This window comes from Macadamia integrifolia, chromosome 1 (assembly GCF_013358625.1).
Source record: "Macadamia integrifolia cultivar HAES 741 chromosome 1, SCU_Mint_v3, whole genome shotgun sequence".
In the NCBI taxonomy this organism is placed as follows: Eukaryota; Viridiplantae; Streptophyta; class Magnoliopsida; order Proteales; family Proteaceae; genus Macadamia; species Macadamia integrifolia.
In genome coordinates this window covers 15,066,407-15,087,091 of record NC_056557.1, presented here as the reverse complement: position 1 = coordinate 15,087,091, position 20,685 = coordinate 15,066,407, and the positions used below count along the sequence as shown (strand labels likewise).

Sequence of the window (20,685 nt, the reverse complement as noted above, 5' to 3'; positions counted from 1 at the left end):
TTTAAAGGACACGTGTCCTCTTCTGTAGGTAGCAAAACACAACAAAACACATCAAAACACCGATGAAGAAAAATAGACGATTTTTATCCATTTTTTCTAACACCGATCAATATCAGCAAAGTTCTATACCTAACACCATTGTGCCAAAATGTGATTAAAAAAAAATGGGATCAATATCGAATTGGTATTGGTAGATATTGATACCTAAAATCAGCACTGTGCCAAAATAGGATGTTTAATAAAATAAATAAATAAATAAGAGAGGTTGATGAATTGTTTTAGGGATAATTACTTGAACACCCCTGTTGTAGAGCCCTGCTATTTAAACCCTAGTTTATTGATCGGTTGGTTCGGTTTGGTCTTGCAGGGTCTAAACCAGAACGGGTTGATGCCAGTGCCTTGTGGTACATGATGGCAAAGGTGACGTCAAATGCCGGGTGGCCGGATGAGATTGAGTCGGTACCCAAGATGATCCGCATACCTAAGCCGTGCCCTTGCACATATCACAAGGCCATGTATGAATAGGAAAGGTACGCTATCGTACTTGAATGGTAGGAACTTGATCCACAACATGTGGCGGGAGTGAAGTACATGTTAAGACTCTATTTTCTTCCAAAATACAGCAAGGTTGGCTTGTCTGTCCAATTGGTGGGTGTCACTAGTAGGTGCGAGACCCACCAATATGACCCACTTGTTGGGGTTTTGTGGACCCCAAAGTGCCCAGCTTGGATGAGCTTGTGCATTTCTCCCTCCTTGTCGTAATGAGGTCTTGTATGCCCAAAGATGTCGGCTACATCGCCTGAAAATGTGATTTAATGTGTTTTGGTTCATAAATGGGCAAAACCAAATTGACCTCACAAGATATTTATAACACTAGGGTATAAATAGCCTTCATAACTCTTTCTCTCCCTCATTTATGGTTTTTATCAAAGTGGGTGAGAGGAGTAAAGAAGAGGGAAAAAGAGGAAGAAGGAGAGAAGGAAGGGAAAGGAGGCTCACCCCTTGGATTCCAGAGTTGCACCTCGCCTTTTCGTCACTAGAATAGTATCCGGTGACTTGAGATCTTCATTTTGAGGTAAGTAACACCATGAATCTTGAGGTTGATGACACCTTCTTTGTATATGTTTGATCTAGAGGGTAACAAAGCCATTGTGTGTGATTTTCTTTGAAGTATTTGAGGAGAGGAACAAAGATTGGAGGTTATTGAAGTGTCATTTGAGTTTAGGGAAAAGGAATTCAAGATTTGGGATTTTTACAAGCAAAGGTATGATTCTTCTCCCAAATCTTGTATTTGTCTTAGATCCATGATGAAATCCAGTAGATAAAGCTTAGATGGTGTGGGGAATGATGTGGGAATCACTCCATTGGAGTTTCAAGTGTTGGAATGGAAGAAGGAAGAAAAGCAGCAAAATTCGAGAAAATCGACGGGTAAGACCGGTGGGTGTCTGGCCCACCGGTGAAGACCTATCAATTACACCTGAGCCCTTGGGTTCTATCGACAGGTGAGACCAGCAGGTGCCTGACTCGCTAGTGTGACCTACCAGTCACTCCTACGCCTCTGGCTCTACCAGCGAGTAAGACCGACAAGTTCCTGACCCGCCTGTATGATTCGTCGGTCTTGCAAATTTCACTAGTGGGTTCCCTGACCCATATGTATGACCTACCTATAGCCCAAATGAGCTCCGATTGAATCCAAATTCGTCGATAACCTTTCTTACGCTATTATTCGCATAGAGACCATATCCTACGTCGTTTATGGTCCCAATTTATACGTATTTCTAAATCCTTTATCTGTGCTAGGATTCAAAAAACTCATCCTCTCACTCTGGATCTTACCCGGACAGCGAATGCCGATTCTTCTACGAAAATAGGTAAGTGGGAACAGAACTTTGATTCTTAATTTGTGGAATATTTTTGGCATCCATTGTATTCATGGACTATATTGACATTCCGATTGTCATTCTCATGCATATGGTTGATGATTAAATGATGCATTTAGAACTGAACATGTTAAATATTAAATTCTATATGCATTATTATATGTTGCATCTTGAGAATGGATTTATCATGTGATGTATATAATACCGATTTGCCGAACATGTGTGGGATTTTCTAAAATAGATGTCGTAGTCGGCTTGAAAACAAATGCATTGGTTCACCATAGAATGGGAAATAGAAGAACTATGCAGTTTTACTATCTTATGTAGGAGCATGTGGTTAGAATTTTATAAACTCTCGTGCTATGACCCTTCCCAATAGAAGTTTACATGTTAGGTTATCACTGAGGGGTAGAATCGATCGCGAGCCGTAGTGGTGGTTAGAAGTACGTCTGGCTGATCATTAGGACAGTTGGAAACCTTGATGAAATATTCAGAGGGCCAATCGTACTGTTTTTAATTTCTGCTGTAGTTCGACCACGATTTACTTTTTCGAGTGCTCACGGTAGGCCTTCTTCGACAACCCTATGGGCGTATCACGGGATGGAGAACGCGTATCAGACTCGGGGCATAAGCGCACTGTGGTTGTAAGTAGCACGTTACTTATGACCTATAATGATTTGTTTAGATGGAATAGGACTAAAATGAATCTCATGCATATAGTATCATTTGCTTTGCATTTGCTTGTGTACGTCTTTCCTTTCATTTACTGAGCTAGTGAGCTCACCCCTCGTATACACACATTTTTAGCTGATTTTACAGGCTATTCAGTAGAGGAGCTCGTGTCGGGTCCCACTAACGAAACCCCAGTGGGGGATTGGTGGGTCTCTGAAGAATTTGATTATGGTGAAGGCTACCCGTGTAAGAGTTGTGTTGCTGGGCAACAGTTGCAGATTTAGCTTGATGTGTTTTTTATTCTTTTTGGTATATTTCCCTTTTTGTGTTCTCGATATTTAAATTGCTATTTCTTATGTAAATATCATGTATACAGGCTCGCATGTAAATATTTTATGTATAACAATTTAGGTATCAAGAGCATATGAAAATTATAGGTTAACAGTTATGATAAGACTTCCACTGTATTTGTATTATTATACTCCATTGATTCTGTGTAGCTTGATGTGCTGTGGTTACTGTATCAGATGATCCTGTTTTGGATTACCTGGAAAGAACCCAGTCACAAGTCCAGTTCTATGGGAATAGGGCGTGACACATGTACCATGATAAACTATTGACAAGTTTACTTGAAGCTCCAAAAACCTAACGATGTTGGTCTGCTGTTATTGGTTGAATGAAAAGCAATTTTACTATTTTTCCATATCCATCCACGCCAGCACCTTCGGAATCGTCGGATGAAGAAAAAAAGATACCAATAGTTCAATGTGGCCACCCCTGCATTTCTCTCCATCAACGTCGTAGCTCTCTCTCTCTCTCTCTCACATCACCGCTGCAACCACCACCCCTTCTATCGATGAACTCGCCGGCAAGAAATCCATATGCAAAGACGAATTCAACTGTGCCATCTAGGATCAAGCTCTGTCGCTCGACGTTGGATTCAGAGACGAGATCCGTGTCTCAAAATGCGTCAACCTTTAAGTGAACCTATATTTGCTCTCATTTCTATCATGTGTTAGCTCTGGATCTAGATCCAGCATAGAAGAAACTTCCTGAAGCTTCTTAACAGAGTGTTAAAGACGGCATCATTTGAGTCCACCTTCATTTGCAAAACCAAAGGAAAACGGAAGTCTTACATAATTGCAGCAGATAAAGTTATTCTAAAAATAATGAATAAGAGGAGCAATAATAATCTGAGATGGTTCAACAGAGCTCCATGCAGTAGCTTCTTGAGTTCGTCACATTGATCATTCATTTGGCCTGCATTGCTCAATTCTTATAGGTGGTACCGCAAGCGCTCAACCGCAGTGTATGGACACGAAACAACAGATATCTTTTTCCATTTAATTATATCTTTATATCTGCTGGTCTCTGTAAAAGATTAATTATATGGATAATTTTGTAATTCGAAGGTTCGTGGAAGGCATTCGAGGGGTCGTTGCTCAGTTGAATGGCAACGATTCCATCGATCTTGAGGATTCAATCAATGAACTCGCGGCAAGGAAGCCAGGCGCAAAGACGAAATCAAATGTGCATCAAGATTTGTCGCCCAACATCGGATTCAAAGACAAGATCCATGTCGTGGGCATTCAAGATCTAGGCACCGTGTGCTTTCACCTTGTTGGCATCGTCGTGTTGATGCAAATGACTCCAGGGACCGCAAGTGCTTCCCTGTTTTTTTAATCATACTGAAAACAAGGGAAGGTCGAATTTGGAAGGAGGAGGTAGGGTTGCAGGGCTGGGCGGGAGTTGGATCAGCAAGGAAGGGAAGGGCGGTGGTGCAGTTCGCAACAGTAGGAGTGCAGAGACTATGTTTGTTTTGCCCCAAACCAGAGATTCCAAATCGCCAATGGGATGGGGTTGTAGAGGAGGGAGTGGTGTTCCTTCGTTGGAAGAGGAAGAAGAAGGAGAGGAGAGAAAAGGATTATTTTGAATTTACGATTTTCCCCACACATGATGTCATCATTGAATGGTTATTAACTATCGGCAAAATTACAAGATTACCCACTTTTGGGTTTTTTTTTTTACAAAATTACACATCAAAAGTTTCAGTTAACAAAAATACCCAAAATTAGGTTTCCCTTTACAAAATTACACACTTAAAGTTTAAGTTAATAAAAAAATCCAAAATTGAGTTTGGATTTACAAAACTACCCACTCAAAGTTTTAGTAATAAAAAATAGGAAAAATTACATGATTACAAAATTACCCACAAAAAGTTTTGATTAACAAAAATACCCAAAATTCGGTTTGGTTTTACAAAACTACCCACCAAAAGTTTCAGTTAACAAAAATACCCAAAATCAGGTTTGGGTTTATAAAACTACCCAAAATAGTGAGTATTCATCTTCCACATATAATCAAGTTTTTTTTTATTACTGAAACTTTGAGTGGGTAGTTTTGTAAACCCAAACTCAATTTTAGATATTTTTGTTAACTTAAACTTTAAGTGGGTAATTTTGTAAATGAAAACCTAATTTTGGGTATTTTTGTTAACTAAAAATTTTGGTGGGTAATTTTGTAAAGGGAAACCCGTAAGTGGGTAATCAAGTAATTTTCCGTAAAAAATACATATTATATGTGGAAGATGAAGAATCACTATTTTGGGTAGTTTTGTAAACCCAAACCTGATTTTGGGTATTTTTGTTAACTGAAACTTTGGGTGGGTAGTTTTGTAAACCCAAACATAATTTTGGGTATTTTTGTTAACCAAAACTTTTTATGGGTAATTTTGTAAAGGAAAACTCAAAAGTGGATAATCATGTAATTTTCCCTTAACTATCTCACAGTGACTAGTTTTAATAAATCTAAAATACAAAGGGTGTCCAAGCAAACTTTTCAATAATTTGGGAGTCAAGCAATCTAGCCCTAGTATAGGAGTTGTCCAAGTAATTATCCATTTTTTCATGATTGGCCAAGTTGGTTTTAATATAAAGATGTTTATGAAAATAGATAGATAGATAGAGAGAGTGAATAAATTAAAGGGGAATTATCTAGATTCACTAAATAAGTTAATTTATTACAAGATAAGAAGGTTTAAAGTTTATTTTACATTCATTAGTTTTAAGTTTACTTAATCCCCAAAGTTAGTTATTGTTCATGGGGTCCAAGAAAAAGTAAAAGCAAACTTCCTAAAATAACCCCAACCTTACTTAATGTGTATAACTGTTGAGGTGGAATCACATTATTTTCGTCTTGAAAACCAACGTGATCACGTAGAATCACTTTTTGGTGAAAGTGATCATGTAGAATCACATTGTTTCCTTCTCATCCCTTTGGCGTCAGAGATAACCCACGACAGAAGAAAAAACCAGAGACTCAGGTCCCTCCAATGCTACTCGATATGGGTTTGAATTAACCAAAAATTTGGGGCAGATACAGCCCTGGCCCAACCGAGAGTCCCTACTGCATCATGAAGTTTTACTGGAACTTTCTATATTGGTAAGCATTTGGACTGGGGATTTTTCGAGGGCGGATCGTCTGCTCGTACGAGCAAATGAGTTAAACTGGTCTTACGCTAAATAAGTGCCATGTGTCCAATTTCCTTACGGAGGTAACTTTCCGTAGCAATATCTGTTTGCCCTCGTTTTAGGAAGAGAAGCAGTAAGGAGCAGCAAAGATTGAGTTCTTTCCTAAGTGGGTTTTCAGCAAGAGATCACACACAAGAATTGTTTGCAGACAAGCTTCAAGGAGAGAAGCTGGGAGGAGCAGCGCCAATTATTTGTAGGTGAGCTTTTAGGGAGAGAAGCTACAGGAGGAGTTGCAACAATTTCTTTGCGCAAGGCAAGAGGGAGTTGTCGGTGGGAGCTAAGGCATCTCTAAATCACAGCCCGATAATTGTGAATCTGACGTGAACATGTGGGTTTTATATTAGGAGAAGAATCGTCTGATTCTTATGTGAGATCTCTTCTTGAGACATTCTCACAAAAGAATCACTTCACGTGCGAAAAGACATGTCAGAAGAGTCACTTAATTCTTCTAAGAATCATGTTCATTAACTACCAAACATGACTAAAATTATTGAATCACGATTCTACAAAAATACTTTCCAAAAAATTGTACAATCAAACGCGGCCAAAATCTTCTTATTCATCTTCTATTTGATTTGGCACCTAAAAAGTTTGGAATTTAGTATCATCCAAGAAAGAATGGATCGTGGGGAATGAGTTTTTTTTTTTTTTTTTTTTCCTATTTGCTTGCTTTTGGAAGTACAGGTGATTAGGAGAGCAATCCGTTCATAAAATGTCGCCGCTGAACCATTTTCTAATCTCCCAGCCAAAGTAGTTCGATTTTTATTGTTGATGGTAAGTGGAATCCGCTAGTGGTTCATTCTGAATTTATGAAAGAGGTAAGTGATGGAATTTTGCAAATAAAGTTTTTTATTGGAATCAAACCGATCCTTAACTATTTCAGTTATAGAATGAGTCAATTTTTACCACTAAACTATACCTACTACATTGTACAATGTGATTAATGGTACGATTGAATTGCGGACTATTTGTCAAACAAGAGAATTAGGCCACATAAAGATAGGATCCGAACACCTCCATCTACTAGGAACGAATCATTGAACAAGAGAATTAGGCCACACAAAGATAGGATCCGAACACCTCCATCCACTAGGAACGAATCATTGACCCCCTTCCCTCACAAGACCATGGGAAAAGAAGGGGGGGGGGGGGGGGGGAGGAGGAAGGAAAAGAAAATAGAAAGGTGTTAGATAAAGAAACATACAATAAAAATTAGGCTGAATTCAAGAAGACAAGAAAAAAAATCAAAGAAACAGCGTTCTACTTGGGTTCAACTCTGGTAGAGAGCATGTATCCACCACTGTAGTCAAAGGCATCACTGTTGTTTACATCCTTCTTCGGCAAAGCATCATCATAGGGATGTTGAGGTTTTCCCTTGGTAGTTCGAAATTCTGCAGCGGACGAGGATGCTGAGGTTGATTTTGTGATCACACCATCTTGTTGTAATATGCCTTCAATCCCCTTCACAACATCACTCATTGTTGGACGGTCTTCAGCTGATTCTTCTACACAGTGCAGGGCCAAATCCACAAATCTCACAAAACCTATGGGATTTTGTAGATTTCTAATTTTTGGATCTAATATCTCTTCTAAGCCATAGTATTCTTTGTCATTTTTATCCATAGCTATTTGCACCTCGCGGACAATATACTTCCCCTTCTCTATTGGTTGCTTGGAAGTAACCAATTCAAGCATCACTATGCCAAAGCTGTAAACATCACTCTTCTCTGTCAATTGTTGAGTCATATAATACTCAGGATCTAGATAACCCTGTAACAAGATGGAATAGAAAGGTCACTAAATAAAAAATTAATTCTGTAACATTAGAAGCCTACTTGAGTATTTACATTCATCAGTTTAACTAGATGATGACATAGGCAAGAAGGTTAATCACATAAGTTGGACGATTGACTACCTCACGGCCTGGAAAGGAAAAATGCAAAATAAACAACTCAATTTAGACCTACTCAGTTTTGAGATGATTTATTTTTACTTAAGCAGATGTGGCTTCACACCCTCATTGAAACTAAGTCGACTACTAGTGTGTTTGCTTTGGCTCTTATTAAATAAATTTCAACCAAAAATGCATTTGGTGCCAGCATCATCTAGTAGTAAGCTGGTTTCTTTGACTCTATCCCACAATACCTCTATACACTAGTACCTGATTACCGAAGAGCCTATTAATAACAGTTGTCAGGGAAGGGGAAGAAGAGTGAGATGTAAGTCAGAGAAGCTAAAGGATAAATGGGTGAGGTAACGACTTGGGGAGAAATGGTGGACAAAGATGTGGCTGGATTTAGTTAGGCAACAAGCATGGCTTTTAAAGCAAAGTTTACAAGTGAAATGGGATCCATGTAACCTAACCCATTTAGTTAGGGAAGAGGCATCCAGCACTAATCACTAGTCTTCAATGGTACCTTCAAACAGGTTGCGACATCATTTTTGTTAAAATATATTCTACCCAATTGGCCAAACTAATGTTACTTTCTTACATAGGAGAAAATAAGAACAGACAAGTGATTGAATTACACGGTTCTGTGATATGCTAAGTCCATAAGCAAATACTACTTAGGAGAGCTCCCACTGTAAGCAAATTACAAGAGCAAGCCTAACTCCTAGTCCTATCAAGTGCATTAGCCATTTCTAAACCAGAAAGTTTCTATATAATAGCTAGTAATACTCACCAATGTGCCTTTAACTTGAGTGGATATGTGCCCCTTGCCACTATCTGATACCAATTTTGACAGGCCAAAATCTGCAACTTTTGCAGTTAAATTTTCATCCAATAGAATATTAGTAGACTTGACATCTCTATGAATTATAGGAGGATTAGCCAAGTCATGAAGATATGCTAATCCTCTAGCTGAACCAAGAGCAATGCAAAGTCTTCGTTTCCAATCCAAGGGAATGCCTGATTTCCCTACAATCAAAAATTTCCAGCATAATTCTACCAATGCATTCAAGAGATATACATAATAATAGAAGCTTCGTATAAACAAAAATTACCAGACAAGTTGTCTCTAAGTGTCCCATTAGGCATAAATTCATAAACCAGCATTTGTTCTCCTTGCTCAAAACAAAATCCAACAAGTCCCACGAGGTTCTTATGATGAACCCGAGAAAGCAACTCAATTTCAGTCTTGAACTCAAGCCCACCCTGCATTGATCCTTGTTGAGCTCTTTTGATTGCCACCACAAGTCCACTTGAGAGCATCCCTCTATAAACCTAAAGAAAATAGGCAATAACTGATCAATGGAATTCCTATTAAAAAAAAAATCCCGCAAAACTATAAGTCTCAAGGAATGGACAGGATCACCTTGCCATAGCCCCCAAATCCAATTTCATTGCTTTCTGAAAAATTGTTGGTGCACTTTTTGAGTTCATCATATGAGAACCATCTGGCCCCTTTCAATTGTGGAGGACCACCACTATCTTCACCGCTAGGACCCCATGATGCTGAAAGGTAGAGAAGAACAGTTAAAACAAACCAATAATTTTGGGAACAGTGTCATATGCCCATCTTCTTCAATTCAAAAGAGCACTAAAAACAGTAGCCCCATAACAGTTGTTGCAATACATTACCGAATGGCTTACTCAACTCAATGGCTCTCTCAGCACGCCATTTTTGTTGAAATATGTAGATTCCAACACCCATGAGTATGAGGATGAGAACACCACAACCAGTTCCTATTCCGACAATTACACCTATGCTTAAAGAAGTTCCTCCAAGTTCAACTGAAAGATTTTTGGTTTCAATTCATTCAATCATTTGAAAAGTATCCTCAAACAATATTCACAAGTAAAGATGGGATTAAATTACCTGGGAAAGCATAAGGAGATGCAATGAAATAGTAAGGTCCAAACTCAGGAGGAGGCTTATATGTTTGATTGCTCAGGTAAAACCCAATCCTCTGTATTTCTGACCGATTAAAATACTTTCCATTTCCGATGGACGGAAAGAGTTCTAACTGGATCTGAAGATAGTCATCCACATTAAAGAAGGAGTTCTGAAGAGAGACTGAACCAGGGGTTAGGCCAAGCTTGATCCACAGGCTCATTTCCAATGCATGAAATGTAGAGATGTTGGACAAATCTCGAAAGGAAGGTGCTCTAAAATACAATGTCCCTTCATATGGATATGCACACTCACAACTCTGAGGACTTAGCCCCTGGTCAGGGGGACATGATTTGGTTCCACAATTAGCTAGGCTGGTTGAATAGGGATTTGTTGTTTGTTTCTGAAGTTGGCAATAGTTTGTATTTGAGATACCAGTAGTGCAGACCGGGTTACCAGTTAGTCTGCAGCACATCAACTAAGAAAAATGAAAAGTGGAGAAGGCATAATATATGCACAATCATAAGCATAAAAAAAGTACTTAGTATAATCAGTTTACTGCAGATGCATGTTCTCACATTAGAGTATTTCTATACGCAGAGTTCAATGTTACAGAGGAAATGTGGTTGTTTTGCAAATCAACAAGCTGCAGTTGCTGGCTAATGCTGTCTCCCATGTCCAAAGTGTTATTCAATGCATTGTTCCTAAGTTTTCTGCGCAAAGTTTGCAAGATACAGATTGATTTCTCATCCTGTAATATTGATAATTTTTTTTTTGAAATTTATATTTTTTGCCATGTCAGCCATTTTCTATCTCAACACTTACATTTGTTGTAGTTGTGGAAAACTGAAAAGCTTTTGTGGCACTTTTCCTTGAAGTGTTCCATATTCCATTACACTGTCCATCCACCAAAAAAGGAGTTCAAAAAAATTGGACCATTAGTTCAAGGAAGTTTCTTATATCACGTAAGACCATCAAGTATTAAGAAAACTCACAGAGTAGTGAGAGATTGTATGGTTGAGAACCAACTTGGAGCTTCTGATTGGGCAAATGAGTTATTGCTCAAGTCCCTAGATAGAGAGTAAAACCATTCAACCAGGCTTTCATTAGTCTAGGACCAAAAAAAGCAAGATACATTTTATTTTGTAAGACAAATTACTTATTATAGGAACTCTATGCTGTCTTCTTACACGTAATTGAGGGAGTCCATTCCAGTTAGGTCAGGCACTGAGCCTGTCAGTTGATTATGTGCCAAATTCCTGAGATCAAATATCAGAGAATTAGGGAGGGAAGCTGCTGCTGAATACCTGCAAAATGCAACAAAATCACTGCAACTGACAACAGAGAATCGAGAATACTCACAGTTCATTGATGCTTGTGAGGTTGTTGAGGTTAGATGGGACCGGTCCTATTAGAGAGTTCCTATCCAGGCGACTGTTGGAAAATGTAAGCAATTTACATGTAAACAGTGTTTATAGGGAAAACATGAAGAATAAAATGGAGCAGTTAGCTACAAAACAAGAATTAAACAGATATTGTTGGAGGCCACTCACAGAACCTCAAGTGTTTGAACAAGTCCTACTGTAGATGGGATTTTCCCACTTAGCTGGTTTCCATCAAATAGTCTGCCACCAAGAAACACAAGTGTTGAATGAACCACAGAGAAGGAAGATTAAGTAGGCACTATAACTTGTATTCATGGTGGAAGCGGTTTTGTTAACCATTCTTTGGTTGGCACTTCAGCTGAAGGATTGCCCCAGCTGCCAATCTAAAACAACTTACTCTTTTACAGGGCTTAAGACCAACAGTATTCATTAAAAATAGGCAACGATTTTAATTTAAATAATTGTACGAAAGAAACAATATTGTATCCATTTCGGGCACATATTACATTATATGTTGACCTGGAATCAAATCATTAGAACTAATAATAGTTGCAAAAGTTTAGAATGCCAAATAACAACCAAGAAAGATTCCAACAAAAGTTGATGGTTTAGAGAACACAACTAATGCAATATTCCCATTCTTCTTGAAATTATAATTCCAACAGTTCCGCTAGAGCTTATATTTTATATGAGAAAAAGGAGTTGGACTGGGTTAAATAGGTAACACCATAGCTGTCACGGCGCCAAGGCGAACCAAGGCGGTGGAGGGTTGTCTAAGCGCTTAGGTGAGAAGGTGCACGCCTTGAGACGAACAATTGTTATTTTTTATTTTTCCTATTTTCTAACATTATTTAGTAAGCTATATATATTTTGTATCATAAAAAATCAAGATTAAGCAACATCAAGTCATTAAAAATCAACATTTAGCCATATTAAATCATAAAAAATTAACATTAAGTCATATTAAGTTATAAAAAATCAAAATTTAGAGAAATGCTCTGGTTCTATAATAAATTTGACTGGTCAAATGATATTATTTTTACATGAGACTTTTTGTATCAGTTATAATATAAAACCAGCTTTCCAAAAAGTCTAAGATTACTTAAATCTAAGTTGTAATGACAAAGTTATGCTCCGGTCAAACTTATTTTTAAGTGTGCGAATGCTGTTAAAATCGCCTGAATGAAAATAATTTTATGGATATCAAAACAAAAAATTATTTTACCGGACTTTTGGTTTTTAACAATGTTTTAACATGATAGAATTTATAAAATTTTCATAATTGAGAAAAACTCCAGCATTTAAAAGTTGAAAATCGCCCCTATAACCCAAATCCAGTTTTTCTTCTTGGACTGGGGGGTTGACTTTTTATCCTTTTGGAATTTGATTTTTAAACTATTTTTATTGGATTCAAATAGGGGGTATTTGCTTATTTATGAATAATATCTTAAGTAAATGAAATAACAAATATAAAAAGCATTTACTTAAACACAAGGCAGTATGCAGTGCAATAAGGCGACGCCTTGACAACTATGCTGAATACACAGCAGGAAAATTCAGGAAATCTGAACTGGTGTATTACTTCAAATGGTTAGAAATGCCTATTGTCATTACATCTATTCAAAATGTGAGTTAACCCAAGTAGGATGGCACTATAACTCATTACAGACAAACCTTATCCAAAAGAAGATAATAAAAATACAATAACCTATTTTACTAAAAGACTGATTCTAAAAATAGAGATAAGCTGGATTGTTAACATCGTACCTTTCCAGCTAGAGAGAAGATGAAATAATAAATAAGAAGTGAAATAAAAACCTACTACTAAGACGCCAACTTAAAAAACTAATAAATCCCATATTTTAGTCCCATTAAAATAACCTAATATAACAAAAAAAAAGAACCTTGGACCAAAAGCCAACCAAAGCTTATTATCACTAAATAAGCCCACGTTTATGATTTAACTGCATCAATTTCCCAAGTCCAACCTGGCTTTGCTCACAACATATCATTTTTTTATACATATTACACCATATCAATTATATTCAAGTACTTTGGTCCAACAAGACATTCAAATAATTCTGTAACAATATATAAGGATGAAAATAATGACACTGCCCTTAAAAATCATCCCCGATGACAATAAAGGCAGGATATCTCTTCACCATAGGTGAAGAGAAACTTAGTCATTGTCATTTTAGTATTTACAGAATCATGGAAGAGGGGTTATGTAATTATAATCATATCAAGAGTCTTAGTTTAATTAGGATGTAAGATTTAAGTAAGAGAGACTTGAGAGTCATAATAGGAGGCTAGAAGTAGGAATAGTTTTAGTGTCTTTACATATATGCAGTGGGTGATGTAATCGATGGAGGGAAGTGAAGATAGTCCAGCAATGTTGTTCAAGCCCAGCCAGCCTAGTATTGAGCCAGTCCTTGGGTTGGGCTTAGTTTCTAGCCCATTAGGATCACTTAACAGCTCTTGCATGGAGAAAGGGAGCCAGCTTTCATATTCTGTTTTATTTAGCTTCTATTTCAGATATTACTAAATATTAATTAGATTATAGTTACAAGATATTATTTAGATTTCAGTTGTTTTTTCTTTCTTTCATTATAAAGTTCTTGCTGTACAAGGGTCTGGACTCCATTTCAGAACTTTCTATTTTCTGTTTTTTTTGAGCTAAAAGCACCTATTTAATTGTAAAGGCCTTAAGACTATCCACAAGGTCGATTGAATGAAAGAAAGCTCAGTTTTAGTTACCATGGTACTGTGGGATGTGGTGAGTTGAGGTGAGATACCTTGGGTCATAGTTGTCAAGGTGCAGCTGATGTGGATCTGGGTTCCAAAATCGGAATCGGATCTCTTATGGGCCCATCCAAATAGCAAATACTCAAATATCAAGGGCTAATGGCAATTTTGTAAATAACAAGATATTCTAAGATGCCAATCGGTTGATGGGATATGGAGGGATGAAGTATTACCGTCTAAGGATAAACTAGGAAGGAAGATAAAAATAAGGATAGTACTGAATTAACTTAAAGGAGGAGGATAATATGGGGGAAAAAAAAAGATTAAGCAATAAAGGGAACTCTTCTTCTTCCTTACATTGAAACCAAAAACTAGTAGAAGAAACATTGAGCCTCGATTGATGAAACTCAACCAATAAGAATCCAACCAAGACAATAAATCTCGTAGATGAGATCTGTGACTCTAAGCCCTTTCTAGATGCAAGCGATAATCAGACCAGCATACTCAGTATTAGACTCTGGAAGACTTCTGCAACTGAACCTATCGATATTCTCAGATCTGGTTTAGTTGCAGGTCTAAAACTTGGTTTCACACTCAAGATATAAGAGGGTTTTTGGATCTGGGTCAGGGAGATTGAATCGCCTAAGGTAGAGGATACCTTCAAGCCAAATCTCAGAGTCAATCGATTGGAAGTCGACTTAAGCAAACTCTCTTTTTAATCTGATATTTTCACCCAGAACAGAGGGAAACGAAAGTAGAGGGAAAAAGGGAGACAAGAAAGAAGAATAAGAGAGAAAGAAAGAGAAAGGGAATCGCACAAGGGGGGTTAAGGAGATGTCACACGACCATTGTTAAGTACCTACTCGGCACAATCAACAACTCATCCAACCCATACTTCAAGATCATGCTTAACATGTTGGGTTACATACCTTTTTATACCAAACTAAAATTCAAACTTCTTAAAAATTCTAAAACTAAAATCAAATAAAATCTTCTAACCTACACTAAAATAGAAACACAATAAAACTTCAATTGGCAACTCCCTAATTAGCCTGATAACTATCAAAATAAAAGATTGCATATTTTCCAAATAAAATAACTCAATATTTCCCTAATTAAATAAACCCTAACAAATCCTATTAAACCCAGAACCAATTTAGACCCAGTTCACCTTGGTCGAGATTTTGCCCGAAGGGTCAACAATCAACATGGTTCAGCCTTGATTTTGCATTAACTGGCTAGCCGTCCAGGAAGTTTTGTTGGGGTCTAGGCAACTGTCACCTTAGTGCAAGGCGCTGGTTTAATTTGAAGCATGGGCTTGAATCAGGTTTGACAATTATTTATGCCACATATTGTTTAAATAAATTATTTTTATTTACTTAAGATAGTATTCATAAATAAGCAAACACCCCCGCCCCAAATTAATCTAATAGAAATAGTTAAACATTCAAATTCCAAATTGATAAAAAGTCAACTCCCCCCAATTCAAGAATAAAAACTGAATTTTCGGTTGTAGGGGCAACTTCCAACTTTCAATTGCTAGGGTTTTTTGTCAAACCAAAAAAATTCATAAATCTTATAGTGATAGCATCACTAAAAACCAGAAGAATGGAAAAATAATCTTTTGTTTTGATGTCTAAAAATTTGTTTCCATTCAAGTTGATTTCAAATAGCATTTGCACACACCAAATATGGTTTGATCAAAATATAACTCCTTCAATATATATAAGATTTAAAAAATCTTGGATTTTTGTTGGAAAGTCGGTTTTGTGCTCTACCTAATACAAAAAGTCTCATGTAAAAATAAAATCATTTGACTAGTCAAGATTATTAGAGAACAAAAATAGTTCTCTAAATGTTGATTTTTTATGACTTGATGTGGCTTAATGTTGATTTTTATGAATAAGGTATTTGTGGCATAATAAATAGAGGAAATTTCACTCCCCTCCCCTGAATGTTTCATCTATTTCACAACCCTCCCTTGCGAAGTTTATACTTACAAATTTTTCCCTCCTAAGTTGTAGATTCTATCAACCGTACCCTGACCGTGAGTGAGAAACCGTTAAGTGAGGAATCATGTGTTACAAAATTGTTTTAAACCCCAAAATACCCTTGATCCAATGGAGATGACCTATGTGCCATCAACCCTTATTCTCATCTTCTTCCTTGAGAAACCATTAACCAATTGGGAGAGTTAGGGTTTTTGAACTTCAGATTTATGGTTCTGAAATCTGAAATCGAAGAGAGTTAGGGATTTGGTGATCGATTCCGGGTCGCCATTGTTGAAGTCTTGAAGATCGATTACTCCCACCTTTGAAAAATGATGCAGTGAACAAATCGTTTGAGAAGATTGCAAGCTATGGGTTAATGCTCAATATGATATTCTACTTAATGAGAGATTATGAATTGCATGCCACCACTGGTACCACCATTCTCTTGCTTTGCTCTGCTACTTCCAATGCCTTCACCATAGTTGGAGCTTTCCTCTTTGATTCTTACTTGGGTTGATTTCGTGTCATCATCTTGGGTTCCTTCTCTAGCCTCCTTGTAAGCTTTAATTAATTTACTTTAATTTCACTCAAATCCTTTCAAAAGATCCAATTTTGAACATTGTTTGGTGGGTTTTAAACAGGGGATGATTCTGCTTTGGTTAACAGCAATGGTTCCAGAGACGAAGCCTTCTTCTCCCTTGAGCCAACCATTGTCGCCCCAATTGGCTCTCCTGTTCTCCTCATTTCTGCTAATGTCCATAGAAGCCGGTTGCATTAGGCCATGTTCCATTGCCTTTGGAGCAGATCAATTGATCAATAAAGACAGACCAAACAATGAGGGGATCTTACAGAGCTTCTTCAACTGGTTCTATGCTTCTAGCACTCACTGTCATTGTGTACATTCAAGATAATTTCGGCTGGAAAGTGGGTTTTGCAATACCTGCATTTCTCATGCTCATAGCTGCTCTACTGTTCTTTGTGGGTTCTCCTCTGTATGTCAAAGTGAAAGCCAGTAAGAGCTTGTTCACAGGATTCTTTCAAGTTCTCATGTTGGCTTTTAGAAACAGAAATCTTCCTTGCCCTATCAATAGCTCCAATGGATGCTACCGTCAAGCCCCAGATTCAGAGCTCATCGAACCAACCAAAGAAAGGTAATGACACTCTATTGCTTCAAGAAATACCTCCTAGATTACATCTTCGGTTTTTGAAGGGATGGAGATAAAAGACATTTAACATCTTATTCTAACAGTGTTAACACCACAAGGTACGTTTGTAATTATAAACTTCGCAGGGGGTCCAAGTGTAATATATGAAACATTCAGGGGAGGGGAGTGAAATTTCCTCTAATAAATAATGTTAGAAAAGAGGGGAAATAAAAAAAAATAGAGGAGGAATTCTGATAGGGTGGTGAAATCGTGGGAGGGAGGGAAACTACAAGAATAGGGGAAAAGAACAAAAAGACAGAAAAATGTAGTGGCAGAATTTGGGAATTAAAAAAGAATTAGAGAGAGAAGCTCAATATAGGGGGGGAGAAGAAGATTCAGATTTTTTTTTTTTTTTTAATTCCATAATTCAACCATCCTCCAAGAGGCTGCAGTAGCCTTTTTAAAGAAAAACAGGAAAAGGAGGGTGTTACAACCGTTGGGGAGGGGCGAAATATCTACATACTTGCTGTGGGGGTGGTTACAACTGCCCAACACACTGCCACTAAAGTGAAAACTGAATTACATGCAATCAAAAAAAAAAAACTGCTCCTGTAAAATAAACTAAAATAAAACTAACTACACTGCAATAATTGAAATAAAAACTAAATGCAAGGCTGGTAGGGCTTGGGCCTGTCCCTGAGATGGTATCTCTTGGACTATCCAATTGGCCTGGGCTAGGGCTAGACGGCTAGTAGAGCAGCCCCCAAATGTCTTGCATCAAGTTCTCTATCTGGAGCGTGTTTCTTGCACCAATGCAGGAGCCAATGGGAGTGCACCTAGAAGCATCAAGAAGGTGGGCATTTTCAACTTTCATGTGGGGCAGGGCAGTCGTTTCGCTCCCCCCCCCCCGCCCTCTAGGCGCAGCCCCTACACTTATAGGGAGTAAGCTCCTAGGATAGTTCCAGCCTCATCTCTAATTAACCTGACCCAGATGTATATATGTATAGGGATATAATCCAAAACCCAAACTCAATTCGTATTCTATCTGGTTCTTCAGATATCTGGATAATTAGATATTGGATACAAATTCAGATACCCTTCAATATCCAGGTGGTAACAGGAAACAGATTAAAATATTGAACTTATGCTTAGAATGTTTTTTTATTCCTAAAGTAGAAACAAGTATGCATTAGTTCTGTTTTATTTATTATATATTACAAAATTTTAATAGGATATTATCGGACTCAAACTCAAATCCTTAGCGAGCGCAAATTTGGATACTCATCTGAGATATCCAATGGATATCCAATTGATTTTGGATAGCACATATGCTAATCGGATGGAATCTGGATACTGGTGTATCACCTCCGAGTTCATTCTGTTTACATCCCCAGCCAGAAGGGCCAGGGTTACGCTAGTGACTCCCATTAAAATTAGCTAGGCATAAGTAGTGCATAACCACTGGAGGATGCCTCGATGAGAAACCACTCCCTGATCTGGTTATATGAGATCAATCATGAAACAAATAAAGGATATATTGCCATAAACAAGGAATCAGTCACTGCCAAATGGGCCATCTTAGTCTTTCCCAATACGAGGACCGATGACTCCACCTCTAAAGAGCATAGAATTCAGTTCCTCTCATATAGCCCATTGATTTGCATGGATAGTAACACGCTACAGAAACCTGCCCCTATTACCAAAAGGAGCATAAGACCAAAACTGGAGCAACTCCACCATGACCTTTGGAAAGACAAAATCCATCTGAAAAAGAATCAGAACCACCTTTTGAAGCAAAAGAACAACTAGAAAAAGATGATCTACTGCTAAATTCAGGCATTTTTGTTGCTGCTTTTTGTGATTTTATGCTTTTGGCCATATTCTTATCACTGTCTTTTGAATCTTAAAACATCATCAGTGAGTTTTTTTCACTATTCACAGTTCAATATTCTTATTCTTAGTGAGGCTTCTAATCCCACTTTTTTATATGATAACCCAAATAGTTTACCCCCCTCATATATTCTCTAAACCTACTAGTAACTTTTGTCATACCTGTCCCACATCACTAAATCAAGTTCTCGTCTTGATTCCGCTGTGATTGGCACAAAGAGAATACCTTCATCATCCATCAGAGTTCATCATTTATGATTTGCAAATAAGGTTAAAGTGAAATTTTTGTTCTTCCACATTATAGGCTTCTAGGGGCCCCAAAAAGTGATACAATTCCGAATAATATGATTAATGGAAATTTCAGAACAGCTTAGGACCCTTGTGGAAGAGATGAACAGAATCTGAATTTAACTCTTGGAGGAAAATCAGAACTGGACAGTTTTTAAAATTTATGCATTTTGGGAGAAGAAAAAATAAAAACCAATTTAGAAGTATTTACCAAACACTACACTGGCTCTGTATCTAAAAGCAAATAGTTTTTGAAATTTCAGAATTTAAGAGGAAGGAGTAACAGAAAAACATGATCTACAAGAAAAGAATTGTAACTTTAAAGCCAATCAAACAGTGATATATCCTTCCCATTAGGATTGCCCAACCCTAGTAGCTAAACCTTAACCAAGAAAACATTATTTTATAGATCTTTAAATGATACAACAGGCTGATTTTCAGAAATTTGCAGAAATAGAGCAGGGAATCTGCAACTGATTATGTGAACATAGACAATAAACTAATGAAGAAACCAAGAGGGAATGCAATCAGAAAGTTGATCACAAAGTTTCAGATCATATGAATTAGTATTCGATGAGATGTAACATATTAAAGCAAGCTGAAACTAGTTAAGAAAACAGGGGTACTGCCTATAGCAAGGAGAGAAGAAGACTATAGGAAGAAGACTATGGAGAGAACACAACTGATAAAGAGAACTAGTGGTTGAGAGAAGTAGAGAAGGGAGATGATCAGCCAAACCAAAACTCACCAACCATGCATGCTTAACAGAAGCTTAAAAAAACTGAAAAATCAATTTCATTCCAATCTTGAATTGATGGATGGGTACTTAAATATATAATTAAAAACTAAATAACTCCTAATCATAATCCGAAACTGAATTGAGAGTAGAATTCAAAATGAACTCCTACGACTGGTAAACAAGAATAATATAATAAATATAAATTAAAAAATATATATAACCAAATGAAAAGGAAAATTCCCTCAATATCCCTGCCAAACCGAAAGCCAGGTATGAACCTAGTTCTTCTCAATCTAAGTCTACAGACAGGGTCAAACCAGTCCAGCCATCGAAGAGCAATTGCATAAAAAAATGTTATGAATGATAGTGAAATAGAACCAAGGCACATACCTTTGGCATTCTAAGCAGAGGGTAGTGAAGCAAGCTGGACAACTAAGGTTAGCATCAGAAGTACGGCCTTTCCTTTTCTTATTAATCCACGACTCATCTTTTTCATCAAGATCCGAGTCGTAAAATTCCGGCTTAATAGAGTAGTCTATTTCATCATCATCAGAAACTGAGAACGAAAAAAAAAAAAAAAA

General features: G+C 37.3%; 2 protein-coding genes across 2 annotated transcripts in view; both read right to left on the bottom strand.

The window, feature by feature from the left end:
• Positions 1-7,082: 7,082 nt before the first annotated feature.
• Positions 7,083-11,584, bottom strand: LOC122080614 (leucine-rich repeat receptor protein kinase HPCA1-like; the record flags this gene model as incomplete). The annotated part of the gene is made up of 12 exons (XM_042647410.1): positions 7,083-7,852; positions 8,767-9,002; positions 9,089-9,308; positions 9,400-9,539; positions 9,666-9,818; positions 9,904-10,382; positions 10,497-10,631; positions 10,744-10,815; positions 10,914-10,988; positions 11,109-11,177; positions 11,281-11,352; positions 11,472-11,584. Coding segments are annotated over 12 exons (2,274 nt in total), but the record flags the coding sequence as incomplete, so codon positions are not given.
• An 8,047-nt stretch (positions 11,585-19,631) lies between these two features.
• LOC122068102 (E2F-associated phosphoprotein) overlaps positions 19,632-20,685 on the bottom strand; it is a 2,532-nt gene continuing 1,478 nt past the window's right edge. The window contains exons 2-3 of the mRNA XM_042631976.1: positions 20,495-20,660; positions 19,632-19,662 (exon numbers count right to left, since the gene is read on the bottom strand). Of these exons, the coding sequence (XP_042487910.1) occupies positions 19,632-19,662; positions 20,495-20,660 (197 nt within the window). The remainder of the gene's footprint in view (positions 19,663-20,494; positions 20,661-20,685) is intronic.